The following is a 14,048-nucleotide window of genomic DNA, read 5'->3' as shown; positions in this document are numbered from 1 at the left end:
TTACACAACACGAGCAATGTGTCAAAACGCTCCTCTCGCTACCCGCATCCCCGCGTTTAGTAGTCCCTGCATTAACATATTAGTAGTTGTACGAGTAGTTTTAATGAAAAAACATAGGTATGTATTGTTTTGTTAACGATGACGTGGTAAGACGTATCCGAAGTATAGTCTTCAAAACATTTAATATTATACCGACACGACGTATATAAACGTCAAGTCTATTTTTATGATTTTTATTTTGTGTCATTCATAAACAGAGATTCCCATGATACTGTCAGCGAAAGTGATAAGATATTTACGTTGTTGCCCAATAAATCAAAAATACAGTCCATTTATATTTATCTAAATTGAATAGAGTGTGTAGCGACATCTATCACGCGGCATATAAACTAGAGAACACTGACGTATCCTACATCGCGCTATCAAAGTTATCAAAGTGATTGAGTATATATGCAAGAACCCGACAACAACCGTAGACCTGACAACAAGCGTGGACCCGACATCAACCGTGGGGCCGTTAGCCCACCAGACACACCATCTGTCTGGTCGGAGGATCCTTCCTTTTCGATGACTGACGTGATTCTTCACACCTCCCCAAAACCACTCGTGAGCAGCTACTGCACACTTCCAATAGTAGTTATTTGTTAACTTGCCATATTTATCAGGACCATATTTATTGGAGTTTAGATAGATCATATTTATCAGGACTGATATATATATAAAGCTGAAACTTACGAATTTCGACCGAAAAACTTTAAACCTAATTTTTTTGCCATGCTATAAACATTTTCCTTCATCTCTCAAAAGTTAGTGTACTTTTATTTTTGAGATAGTACTCGATGTAATGTTGCAATTTGAAAATGTGGATTCTGTGATTTATTCTAAATATTTTTTGCAAAACCTTTTTATTTTATTTTACTAAAATGTTTTAGTAAAACTAAATTTGAGTTTAGGGGCGTAACTGACAATATTGAGCGTAACGGGACAACGAGTCATCCTTTTTTTGTGCATGCAACCAGCGTTCTTGGATTCATTAGACGTTGTCACGTCAAAAAACAAGATCACCATTTTAATTATAATTCTTTTGGCGTTTTATTTTTTTTTAAATTTCAAATGTGTATATCGTGGCTAAACGTTTGTAAATGTATTTTCATTTTTAATTTAAATATATAACTAGTTGCTCAATATTTTTACTAGAACTGTAATTCAGGAACCAATAGCTAATTAAATATTTTATATATACACTTAATATTTATTTATTTAGTTTTAGTATATGATGTGGACTACGTACTAGTTAATAAAATTGATTTATTGAAAATTTGTTTTACTTTGTAACCAATTTTTAATTATTGATAGTGTAAGTGTTTGCGATAAGTCAGTATTTAAACGGAAAACATCTCTGACTGTATTTTTTATGTATGTTACTTCAGATCATTTGGCTGAGTGGATCGATTTCGACCATTTTTTTTTTAATCGAAAGGTGGTGTGTGTCATTTGGTCACATTTAAATAAGATCGAGATCTGATAAATCGTTGTTAAACTTCAAGTTCAAATTGACCAGTGCAACTGGTCACTTTGAACAACAACTTCTACTTCTTCCAGTACTTCTTCTTCTTCTTCTACTACTTCTTCTTCTTCTTCTTCCACTACTTCTTCTTCTTCTTCTTCTACTACTTCTTCTTCTTCTTCCACTACCTCTTTCTCTTCTTCTTCTACCACTACCTCTTTCTCTTCTTCTTCTTCCACTACCTCTTTCTCTTCTTCTTCTTCCACTACCTCTTTCTCTTCTTCTTCCACTACTTCTTCTTCTTCTTCTTCCACTACTTCTTCTTCTTCCACTACTTCTTCTTCTTCTTCTTCTTCCACTACTTCTTCTTCTAATTCTTCTTCCACTACTTCTTCTTCTTCCACTACTACTTCTTCTTCTTCTTCCACTACTTCTTCTCCTTCTTCTTCCACTACTTCTTCTTCTTCTTCTTCTTCCACTACTTCTTCTTCTTCTTCTTCCACTTCTTCTTCTTCCACTACTTCTTCCTCTTCCTCCACTACTTCTTCCTCCTCCTCCTCTCCTTCCTTCTCCTCCTCTCCTTCCTCCTCCTCCTCTCCTTCCTCCTCCTCCTCCTCTCCTTCCGTGTAGTAGTGCTGTGGAATCATAAAGCCAGAAGCAGAGAGTAATATTTTTAAAAAGAAGGTTAGCTGATAATGAAATTTACAATTTTTAAAAAAATATTAAATATGAGGGTAGAATTTGAAAGATGATGAAATCTAAAAAAATAATAAGATTTATGCTACTGAATACAAATATTAGATTTTACATTAGGCATGATTACTTGCATTAAAACTACATAAATTGCCTGCGATATAAAAATACCACTTACCCAGTTTGGGGGTGATAAACACTGACACTATAATTATATTTGTTTAATCGAGACAACGTTAAGCAAGGATCACACTAATTTTAGAGATTACGGTTACGATGCTTAAATATATAATTATTTGACACCGTATTAGAGACCGTAATAAAAAAATGTGATGTGCGTTAACTAATTTCTCAAGCCAAAATTAAAAAAATGTTATGTTGTCCGCGCGAACATATAAATGCCGGTTGATGAATTTATATTATTTGTTTGTAGAAAAAAAATACTTTATGATAAAATGGTGTTTTATAATTTACTGTAGATTTTAATGTAAGATTTAATTATAATAAATTAATGTTGTTGTTTTTTTTTAAATTCATTTCACGTATTTTAAATATTAAATTTAAGCATATTATAATTTACTTGTATAAATAATGTCATAATGTAAATGTACATATAACGTTACAACCTTCACTGCTCGAGTTGCCTGTCCTGCCTATTCAAATTATAGATCGTAATATAATATTTTCAAGAATTAATTCGTTTGCACAAACTGATTTTTGAAAGAGTCTAGGGTTAAGCTACTAGCAGGATACAAGAAGTACAACGTGCCACACCAGAGCCAAGACTGCCTTACAGCCTTAGCCATGGTTGCTCCGGACGTTTTATACACGTCAGAATGACTCGAGTAATAGAATGAGTGAGGGTAGGAGAAGAGAGTATCGCACATCGTTCGATACTCACCTACCCTCTACCATCCAGGTGGCGTGATCGGTGCATCTGTTGTTTATAAATCTCTTATTACGAGTACATTCAGCTAATTGTAACTTATTTTATGGTTATTGCCAAAACGGAAAAATCGAATGTCGATTTTCAAGGGTTAAATATCGATTCACTGAATCGATTCAGAATATCGAAAATCGTTTTTTTTTATCGATTTCGATTTAAAAAATCGAATTATTTGGTCCGAAGAATCGATTCTTCAATTAATCGATTTCAGATCGCCATGCCTAATACAAATAAACATTAAAAATTTGTAGCGTTAAGTGTCAAAGCTATTAAATCTTAATAAAAAGTGAAATTATTAATATAAAGATATCTTACTTGTCTTTAAACTTTTTTTTTTTAAATTGTTTTACACGTCTCTTGCTTATACTATATTGTTCATAATGTCGAACAGACACCTTTGGGGTGAATTTGAAAATGTGGAAAATGATGAGGTAGTAGTACAAAGTGTAAACTTTAATCCTATCATCGAACTTGCTATGCAAAATATACCAGAGATACCGATTACAGTGAAATCCTCACCTATTGAATTACCGAAGCCAAATTTAATCACGCACACGATACAGCTGCATTCGTACTCAAGACAGTTAAATGCAATAATAGAACAAACAGAGAATGCCGTTTATGAAGGTGCGAGATTGGACCCCATGACCATACCGAGTCCTCCACCAGAACCGGTTCTGACAATAGAACACGAAGCAACACCACCAATTAACTTCTTACCAAAAGTCTATTGTGATTTTTCAGTTGGAAAAGGACCTGTTATTTTGCCATTCACCCCAGAGAGTCACAAAAGAGCTCTGAATCAATGTGCAGCTATAGCCATAGGCCACGTCGGTTTTTCTTCAAGTACGAACACCGCTTTAACCGCAGTGGCTGATGCTTTAGATATTTATATGACTAATATGTGTAAGTTAATGAGAAAAGTTGTCGATCAAGAAGCGAGTGGTCTCAACTCTGGTTTTCCAGATGCGATATCTAAAGTTTTTGCTGAATTAAATGTTGGCAACTTGCATAGTTTTTATGAAAATCGTGTTATAAGGTATCATGAAAAAATTAAAAATAAATGTGAAGATTTAAAAAATCACTGTGAAGTATTGGCCATTGGTGATATTGCCCCTCAGCTGAAACTTGAAGAGGTGCCCGAGTTGCATTTTCCTGCGGCACTAGATGGAGCCTTCACACCATCACTTGAACCTGGATTTCAAATGCTACATAGTCTAGAACAGGAGCAGTTACAGGGCCTGGAGTTATTAGATGTGGTCACAGATGACATCAAAGTGGAAGCAATGGAGTTTTCTCAACCAGAAACTGTTAAATTGCCTATTTTGTCTCCTAATAATGTGAAAAAGAAAAGAAAATAAAACATTCCTTTTAAGCTGTGTATCAACTTAAATTAATATCTTAAGTATTAACTTTTTAGATGTCGTCAATTTAATCACGCCATACACCTGTTTTTAACCAGCTTTCAAAAAAGGAGGAGGTTCTTAATTCGACACTTTTTTTTATGTATGAGAACTTTTGACCGTGTGGACCGATTTAGACATTTTTTTTTTAATCGAAAGGTGGTGTGTGTCAATTGGTCCCATTTAAATTTATTTGAGATCTGACAACTACTTTTCGAGTTATATCTAATAATGCGTTTTTCCTTGATGCTTTTTTCATCGACCTACATTGTATTAAACCGCATAACTTTCTACTGGATGTGCCGATTTTGATAATTCTTTTTTTGTTGGAAAGGGGATATCCCTAGTTTGGTACCATGATAAGGAAACTAGGATCTGATGATGAGATCCCAGAGAAATCGTGGGAAACTCTCAAAAATCCGCACTAACTTTTTACCGGGTGTACCGATTTTGATAATTTTTTATTTAATCGAAAGCTGATGTTTATCATGTGGTCACATAAATTTTATCGAGATCTGATAACTACTTTAAAGTCTTCGATGTAATTGAAGTCGGTTTTTTTTCGTTTGCGAGCAAACACAATTATAAACATCACATGTGGTAATTTCATCTTAATTACTAAAAATAACTAAAGATTGCTGTGTTCTTATAGCAGTAAAGAATATAGTCACGCCGTCTCTTCCCGTGGATATCATAAGAGGCGCCTAAAGGATAACACAGTTCCACTACCACCTTGAAACTTAAAAAACTGACCGATGGCAGCCACGATTCGCGCCACTTTAGGTACGAAATTGTGGAGACCCATGTCCAGCAGTGGACTGGGACAGGGTGAAGTGATGAACTGAAGATTTGCCAGTTTTTCAGACTATACAACCAACTATTATAAAGCAAAGAGTTTGTTAGAACGCACTAATCTCTCTTAACTGAACTTGAAAAAATATTTTTGGTTTGTATAGTCTCCATTTACTGAGGAAGCTATACGCTATATATAATATTTTAGAAACTCCTTAAACCTACACCTAGGTCACAAGCCTTGGGAACTGCTTTGAGTTTCTCGCTCTGCCACATGATGGACCCAGCATCCGCACGGTGAATCCATGGAATGCTAAGAAGTTTGTCTTTTTCTTTCATAAATTACCGCAGGTTAAACTAGTTCAGTATTATATTTAAATACCTAACAAGGTATGATTAATTACAATTAATTATTTAATACTTAAGACCTCAAGGATGATTCTGATGTACTGATGACTAAAAAGAAAATGGTATCAATCAACAGGTGATCAATAATATTCACAATGACTTTCAGTTGTTTTAATTTACTTTGAGTAAGATATTAAGTAATCAGTTACAAGTATAATATATTAAAGCTAGCATTATAAATAGACAGTGGAAAATTCAAGTATTTGTAGTTATCAAATGATTGAAATTTTTTTAAAGCCAACACAGCGTACAAGTAAAGCTGGCAGTAAAACTCAGATTTTACTGGCAGTAAAACATTGCTATAGTTATTATGTCCATTACAAATGATTGTTAATCATCTGTGTAACACTTAAAACTACGGTATCTCTTAGGGTCTTTTTGTTCTACAACAAGACAAGAAAAAAATGAGGCTATCAATATATAACTCGAATAAAACTTTTCATTACTTCTGTAGTGGTATTCAAATATTTCACTACAGAAGAACATAGAAATTTGTATTTTTCTCCTCCACCATAGTAGAAAAAAAGGCCCCACCCTAGGGTAATTCAATGTAAAATAATCTTAATATATATAAATCTCGTGTCACAATGTTTGTCCTCAATGGACTCCTAAACTACTTAACCGATTTTAGTCAAATTTGCACACCGTGTGCATTTGATCCAACTTAAAAGATAGGCTATATTTTATTTTGATATATTATGTTATTATTATATTTCAGAAAAAAATAAGGTGATACGAAGTTCGCCAGGTCAGCTAGTGAGTAATAAAATAAAAAACTTTTTAATATAGCACCAAATAATTTATTTGTACCAAAGATTATTTCATTCATTTCTAAACACCTGATTATTATACGGTGCTGTCTATGATTTCAATTTCATTATTTACAATTAAAAATAACCTATAACAATTTAGACAATTTTTGGTTAAATGAAACTATTGAGCTTGCGACTAAAGCTGCAAAAATTGTTCAATGTATAGGTCAAAGTCTAAAATTTGATATGAAAAAATTATATTAGGCACATATTTCTGTTCATTCAGAAAATTACGAGCAAACTTTATTTTTCTTTGAAAAGAATCTCATCTGAAATGTTTTAAAGAACTTAAAATTAATGACTTACTTTAGTAAAAGATATAGAATGAAGATCATCACCCATAACAATCTGGATATATTCTGATAATGGTGGAATATACTGTAACTATTACAAAGTTAAATAGGAACCTTGAAACATGTTTTTAATTTACAGCACTTAGTCTAAAACAATTTTTTGCAACACAATTTTTATATACAAATTATGAACCTGATTAACACTTACTATTTAACTAACATAATTATGCATGTGCCATAAAATAATTAGGACCTTAAATATTAGAATTTCAATACAGAAGATACTTCTATTTATTGTCACAATAAACTTGTAAAATATGAGCTGAAAATACAAATCAAGTCAAAAAGTTGTCTTATCTACTTTTAAGTCACAAATCTGGAATGTTTGTTTGTAACAGTACTAGCTACATATTTATAAATTTTAAGTCAAATGGAAAGCTAATAAGGTTTAATGGCTTTTGTGTCAATGAAGCACAGTTGATTTTGTCATTTTACTTAGAAAAGCTAGTAATAATAGAGCATGATGTGATGCAAACTATCATTAATTACGTCTAATCTCATGAAAATACTGTACACTACAATATAACAATCGTCCTCTTACTTCTTCTCTGGCGGAGTCTTCTTTCGCCTGAATAGCAGGATATGAGGTTCTGTTTAAAAAGTATACCAATTAGAAAAATGTATGTTGGATTAACTGTGGCTTTTGTGAATTTTCAATTAAATACTTGGGTAAAATTAATATGGCAAGGGTTAGCTGCCTAGAAATATTCATCACTTGTTAAAATATCTGGATTATTCTTATGGAAGCTTCTCTCACATATATGTCGGTTTAAAATACAATAAAGACATATCTTTATAAAAACCTATTTTTGCAGTGTTATTTGTCCTTATTTCCTACAATGTAATATGACTGTCAACTATATTTATTTGAACAAACAACCATATTTTAAACTTCATCAAAACTTGTCCATGTTTTAAGTTATTTTGTTTAAATGTTTTTATGTTTTATTTTTCTGTTTTTATTAATTAAGGAATACAAACAATAATTCGTTATACAAAAGCTTATCTTTTTTTATATACAAAATGTAAGTTGTGTGTAGTGTTTACGTTAATAATCTTTCAATTTATTACTAGTAACAAAATTCATACTTAATACTTATATGTAAGTTTTGAATGTACTTTTTTATAAATATGTTTGTTTTTACTGTATTGCTTGTTGTGTTTTATATACAAAAATTGGCATAGCCTCTGACGAGTTTAGCAAGAACTTTTTCCATAGCATCTGAATAAAAAAAAATTAAGAAGTCATTTGATTGAAATATACAAACCTGGTTGATGCGTCATATAGTGCACCCATCCTTGACTTTGTTGTACTCCAATACTACGCCACTCCTGTTCAGACATCAGATGGTTCTTAGGCACTAACTTCACCATTTCTTTAGGTAGTACGACATGTCTAAAACGTAAATAATTCTTACTAAAACCACTTATTTATATAGTATACGAATATTAATTAAGAAAAAGAATTAGCTTTACACAAAGTGAATCCGATTATAATTATGTATTCATAATTTTAAATGTATTAGCCGCTAATACATTTATTTCCCAAACGTTTCACAATACATAGTTAAAAAACTCATCATATACTTTTAATTTTAAATCAAAGCAAATTATTATAAGAAAAAGAATAGAATAATTACATAGGAAAGTGAATTACCTGTACTCGTGTTCCTCGTCATAATATTTTTCAGAATAATATATATCTCTAGACATTTTTGTATGGAAATAATGTTTGATTCGTATTCAAAAAACTTTAGCGATTCAAATTAACTTACTTCTTAAAATATTTTAGTATAACAACAACTTTTTACGTTCTTTTATCGTCAAAAAGAATTCAATGAGACCCATCAACGACTCTTAACGTTAACGAATTTCAAAATTCAAAAACATTCTATTATTCAATGTTGTCAGTAGATAAAAAAAATTAAAGAAATATTACACGTGGGAACCAAAAAGTTACTTTTAGAATAAAAAATTACTTTATTTAATTTTAAGAATTCAAGAATGTTTAAAAGTACTTTTGAATTGTCATTTTACAAATTATAGCTATATTCATTTTTATTTTATCATCATAATTATTAAGCAACCATCTATTAGGAATGTAAATTTTGCAGAGAATAATCAGCAAGAAACTTCGCAGTTACTCTTTATAAAATGGATATTCAAGTACCTACCCCACCCCAGCCTGCAAATTAATGATACTTGTAATAAAAAAAAATACTAATCGATTGATTTTCAATAGCTCAATTAAACTACGTTGTCCTTTTAAATTGCTCACCTTAAATAATTTAATTAAAAATCAAAAAAGTGTTGAAAAATATTCATTTATCAATAATTTCAAACTCCAATATCTTTTGATGTATACAATATTTTAAATTGCTCAAAGTGTTAAAAAACTGCTCAAGATGCATTTTTAATTGCCCAAGTATAGTTTGGAACAGAATCACTTTCTTTAATTTTTAAATAAATATAAATAGACTAGATAAATAAAATAATGATATTTGTAAAAAAAAAAAATATTAATCGATAGATTTTCAATAGCTCAATTCAACTACGTTGTCCTTTTAAATTGCTCGCCTTAAACTATTTAATTAAAAATCAATAAAGTCGTTGAAAAAAATATTTATCAATATTTTCAAACTCCTATATCTTTTGATGTATACAAAATTTTAAATTGCTCAAAGTGTTAAAGAACTGCTCAAGTTACATTTATAATTGCTCAAGTACAGTTTGAAACAACTCCACTTCTCCTTATTTTTAAATAAATATATATAGTTCGAACAAATTTAACGCTTATATCATAAGCCAGGTGAGCGCTGCGGATGCACATCATGACAATGATTTGAAGCAAAAAAATTACGGATATTCGTAATACAAAAAAAAAATGACGAAAAAATGACGCCGCGTTGGCGCAACGGTCACAGCCATGGACCGTACCTGTTGCGCTGGCGGTTGCGGGTTCGATCCCCACACATGATAAACATTTGTATTGGCCATACAGGTGTTTGCCGTGGTCTGGGTGTTTGTGCAGTCCTTGTGGGTCTCCCCACCGTGCCTCGGAGAGCACGTTAAGCAGTCGGTCCCGGTTGTTATCATATACACCTGATAGCGATCGTTACTCATAGTAAGGAATATATCCGCCAACCCGCATTGGAGCAGCGTGGTGGATTAAGCTCTGATCCTTCTCCTACATGGGGAAAGAGGCCTATGCCCAGTAGTGGGATATTACAGGCTGAAGCGTAATAAAAAAAAAATACTCATCGATAGATTTTTAATAACTCAATTCAACTACGTTGTCCTTTCAAATTGCTCACCTTAAACTGTTTCATTAAAAATCAATAAAGTCGTTGAAAATCATTAGAGCAGTTTCTTAACACTATAAGCAATTTAAAATATTGTATACATCAAAAGATATAGGAGTTTGAAAATATTGATAAATGATTTTTTTTTCAACGACTTTATTGATTTTTAATTAAATAGTTTAAGGTGAGCGATTTAAAAGGACAACTTAGTTGAATTGAGTTATTAAAAATCTATCGATTAGTATTTTTTTTTTATTACGAATATCCGTAATTTTTTACCCGACTGCCAAGGAAGGGTTATGTTTTTCGCGCGTATCTTGTATGTATGTATGTAATATTCTTTACCACCTCATATTTCCAGAACCACTGAACGGATTTACATAATTGAGGTATCGTTAGGTTCGTCTTAGCTGCCCAAGTGTTCTTAGATAGGTGACATTAAAAAAAATCAAACATGGCGGTTGCGCGAAGCCATTGTAGTTAATGAAAAAAAAAATTTTTCTCGAATACTACAATATGGGTATCAAATTGAAGGACATAATACAAGGATTTTAAAAAGGTATATCATGATTATTATTACCGTAATACTAATAAAGAAATACAATATTAAAGTTTAAAAAATGTGGACTTTGCTCTTTCCCACGCCTATGCCATGCCAAACTCACCTCCTAGGCGACGATCGACTTTGGGGTGTAGCCTTTCTAATAAAATACAATGGTTAAAAAAACATACAATTAAAATTACAAATAAAAATTAATAAATGTCACACCAATTTACAATTACATTAATAAAATCAATAACAAATACATAATACCAAATACAAACAAATAATTTTAATAATAATTTCATATTTTCATTAAAAGGACAACGTAGTTGAATTGAGCTATTGAAAATCTGTCGATTAGCATTTTTTTTTTTTTTACAAATACCATTATTTTATTTATTCAATCTATTTATATTTATTTAAAAATTAAGGAAAGTGGATCTGTTCCTTTTTTTTTTTTTTTTTTATTAAATATATAGACTAGCGCTTGACTGCGATCTCACCTGAAGTCAAGTGAAGATGCAGCCTAAGGTGGTGCGCGCTTGCCTAGAAGATGCCTATTCACTCTTGATTTAAAGATACCCAAGTTATAGTTCGTTGGAAAAACGGAAGCCGGAAGGGCATTCCAAATTTTTGCGGTGCGTATTAGGAACGAGGAAGTAAATCATTTAGTGCGAGATCGTGGGATTTCAACCACATAGCGGTGCAGATTCGTGCGATGCCTTGCGGTTCGGTGGTAGAAAGGTGATGGTGGAACCAAATTGTATAGTTCTAGAGCACACTCTCCGAAATATAGCCTGTAAAATACCGACAAGCAGGCAACCTTGCGCCGATGTTCGAGACTTTGAAGTCTAGAGCGAACCAGCGATTTGTCACCGATGAGTCTTCTGGCGCGTCGATCCACAGAATCCAAAGCAGCGAGCTGGTACTTGGCAGAGCCATCCCATAAGCGGCTGCAGTACTCCATACACGATCGAACTTGTGCTTGGTAGAGAGTAAGAAGCTGTTCCGGTGTGAAGTACTGCCTGACTTTATTGAGGATACCAAGTTTCTTACCAGCAATTTTTGCCTTGGATTCTATGCATTGTCCGAAGTTCATATTAGACGAAATATTTATGCCTAGAAGATCAATACTATCGGTGATCGGTACAGATATACCCCGGAAAGTCGGAGCCAATGGGAATGGACTCCGTTTAGCGGTGAAAAGACACGCTTGCGTTTTGGAAGCATTAAATTTGACTAGGTTGGCGTCACCCCAATCGGATACCTCTTTCAAAGCCAAATTCATGCGTTCAACCAGAGCCTCTCTATGCTCATGAGTTTCAGCCCCACCAGCTCGGGGACCGGACACGTATCTCTCCGTAACAGTGCTGTCATCCGCGTATCCAAAGATACCGGGCCTGAGGAGGTCATTTATGTGAATCAAGAAGAGGGTTGCAGAGAGAACTGATCCCTGAGGGACACCGGCATTAACCGCCATCAAGTCAGACGAGGAGCCATCTAAGACCACCCGGAATGATCGTCCACTCAGGAAATCTGATATCCAGTCACACAAGCCCGGGGGTATTCCGTAAGCTGAAAGCTTGCTCAATAGGCTCTCATGCCAGACCCAGTCAAATGCCTTCGATACATCAAGTGAGACAGCTAGCGCTTCTCCGTGCTTGTCCAAGGCTTCGCCCCAGATGTGCGAGGCGTACACTAAAAGATCTTCCGTGGACCTGTTACGGCGGAAACCGTATTGCTGGTCCGACAGGAGGTCATGTTCCAAACTATACTTGAGTAATTAAAAATGTAACTTGAGCAGTTTTTTAACACTTTGAGCAATTTAAAATATTGTATACATCAAAAGATGGAAGAGTTTGAAATTGTTGATAAATGAATATTTTTCAAAGACTTTTTTAATTTTTAATTAAATAATTTAAGGTGAGCAATTTAAAAGGACAACGTAGTTGAATTGAGCTATTGAAAATTTATCGATTAGTATTTTTTTTGATACAAGTATCATTATTTTGCAGGCTGGGGTTTGCAGGTTAGGTTAAGACTGATTTACAAAATCTAGTGGCTTATTCTAATTTACAACTTAATCTATGGTTTTTAACTATATACATATTATATAATAATAGCATAATTGCCTGCCTCATTAATGAAGAGCGATTAATTTACATGCAGCCGTGTTTGGCACTGGCACTGGGTCTGGGTGAGGGTGTCCCTATCGAAAATGAAGGCCCTCCTCTTCCGCGGCCCACGAAGAGCCCCCCCCCCCCCCTCCCCGAGGTGCACGGGTGGTCGTCCAGAGGGTGTAAATCGCCGTTAACGACGATGGACTGGCGACGAGTATTTATCATATCTACGCGTGTTAAAAATGTCTGTCGGAAAAGTTGCGGAATTTCATGTGAAGTGGGGGTTATGGTGAGAATCTAGATTCAAGTGATTATAGAATTGGTTTGAGGCTTGAATAAATTATCTACAATTGTTATCGAGTAATTTGTATTATTTTCCACAATTCATTACAGGTCTGAAATTTACACAGCTCGCTCCGAGGCTCGAGAAAACCGCCGCCACGCTGGTCAGACTCCTGCCCAACGTAGGTGGATAGGACTCGCCGTGTCGGCATCTCTACGTCAGCATAGTACGCAGCATGGCACTGTACGGTGCCCTCGTGTTCACCGACGTTCTCACCACTCGCAGTAACAAGAAGGAGACCCCAGAGGGTCATAGCGGTGAGAACGATACGGGTATACCGTAAGGTGTCGTGGACGGCGGCCACGCTTCTCGCGGGTGATCCGCCCTGGGTACTCTACGAACAAGTTATAAATAAATTATAAATAGCGCTATCGTTATAAATAGCGCATCGTTATTTTCACGGCCCCAGGCGCTATCGTTATAAATAGCGCATCGTTATAAATAGCGCTATCGGTGTAAAAATCGCTATCGGTGTAAAAATCGCTATCGGTGTAAAAAGCGCTATCGGTGTAAAAAGCGCTATCGGTGTAAAAAGCGCTATCGGTGTAAAAAGCGCTATCGGTGTAAAAAGCGCTATCGGTATAAAAAGCGCTATCGGTATAAAAAGCGCTATCGGTATAAAAAGCGCTATCGTTATAAAAAGCGCTATCGTTACAAATAGCGCATCGTTACAAATAGAGCATCGTTATAAATAGCGCGTCGTTATAAATAGCGCGTCGTTATAAATAGCGCATCGTTATAAATAGCGCATCGTTTATGAATGTGAATGTTTTTGAAAAAAATGAAAAAGAAAATCTTTCGTAGCCATAGAGCAACACGGAGGGG

At 34.1% G+C, this 14,048-nt stretch overlaps 2 protein-coding genes across 2 annotated transcripts; one reads left to right on the top strand and one right to left on the bottom strand.

Annotated features, from left to right (window-relative positions):
* Positions 1-3,458: 3,458 nt before the first annotated feature.
* Positions 3,459-4,521, top strand: LOC123661525. Its single transcript, XM_045596484.1, has one exon. The coding sequence runs from the start codon at positions 3,527-3,529 to the stop codon at positions 4,505-4,507; it is 981 nt and encodes a 326-aa protein (XP_045452440.1). The 5' UTR covers positions 3,459-3,526; the 3' UTR covers positions 4,508-4,521.
* A 2,930-nt stretch (positions 4,522-7,451) lies between these two features.
* Positions 7,452-8,764, bottom strand: LOC123661418 (cyclin-dependent kinases regulatory subunit). Its single transcript, XM_045596380.1, has 3 exons — positions 8,572-8,764; positions 8,183-8,310; positions 7,452-7,504 (listed from the first exon to the last, which is right to left on the bottom strand). The coding sequence occupies exons 1-3, from the start codon at positions 8,625-8,627 to the stop codon at positions 7,452-7,454; spliced, it is 237 nt and encodes a 78-aa protein (XP_045452336.1). The 5' UTR covers positions 8,628-8,764.
* Between the last annotated feature and the right edge of the window lie 5,284 nt (positions 8,765-14,048).

Source organism: Melitaea cinxia, chromosome 17 (assembly GCF_905220565.1).
Source record: "Melitaea cinxia chromosome 17, ilMelCinx1.1, whole genome shotgun sequence".
Classification (NCBI taxonomy): Eukaryota; Metazoa; Arthropoda; class Insecta; order Lepidoptera; family Nymphalidae; genus Melitaea; species Melitaea cinxia.
The sequence above is the reverse complement of the archived record's forward strand: the minus strand, read 5'-3'. Positions and strand labels throughout refer to the sequence as shown.

What these genes read in the sequence shown, in the direction of transcription:
- LOC123661525 (XM_045596484.1), top strand. Translation starts at nt 3,527, where the DNA reads ATGTCGAACAGACACCTTTGGGGTGAATTTGAAAATGTGGAAAATGAT.
- LOC123661418 (XM_045596380.1), bottom strand. Translation starts at nt 8,627, where the DNA reads ATGTCTAGAGATATATATTATTCTGAAAAATATTATGACGAGGAACAC. An exon ending in GACGAGGAACACGAGTACAG is followed by an intron (nt 8,311 to 8,571) that starts GTAATTCACTTT and finishes TTTACGTTTTAG; the next exon opens with ACATGTCGTACTACCTAAAG. An exon ending in CTATATGACGCATCAACCAG is followed by an intron (nt 7,505 to 8,182) that starts GTTTGTATATTT and finishes CTTTTTAAACAG; the next exon opens with AACCTCATATCCTGCTATTC.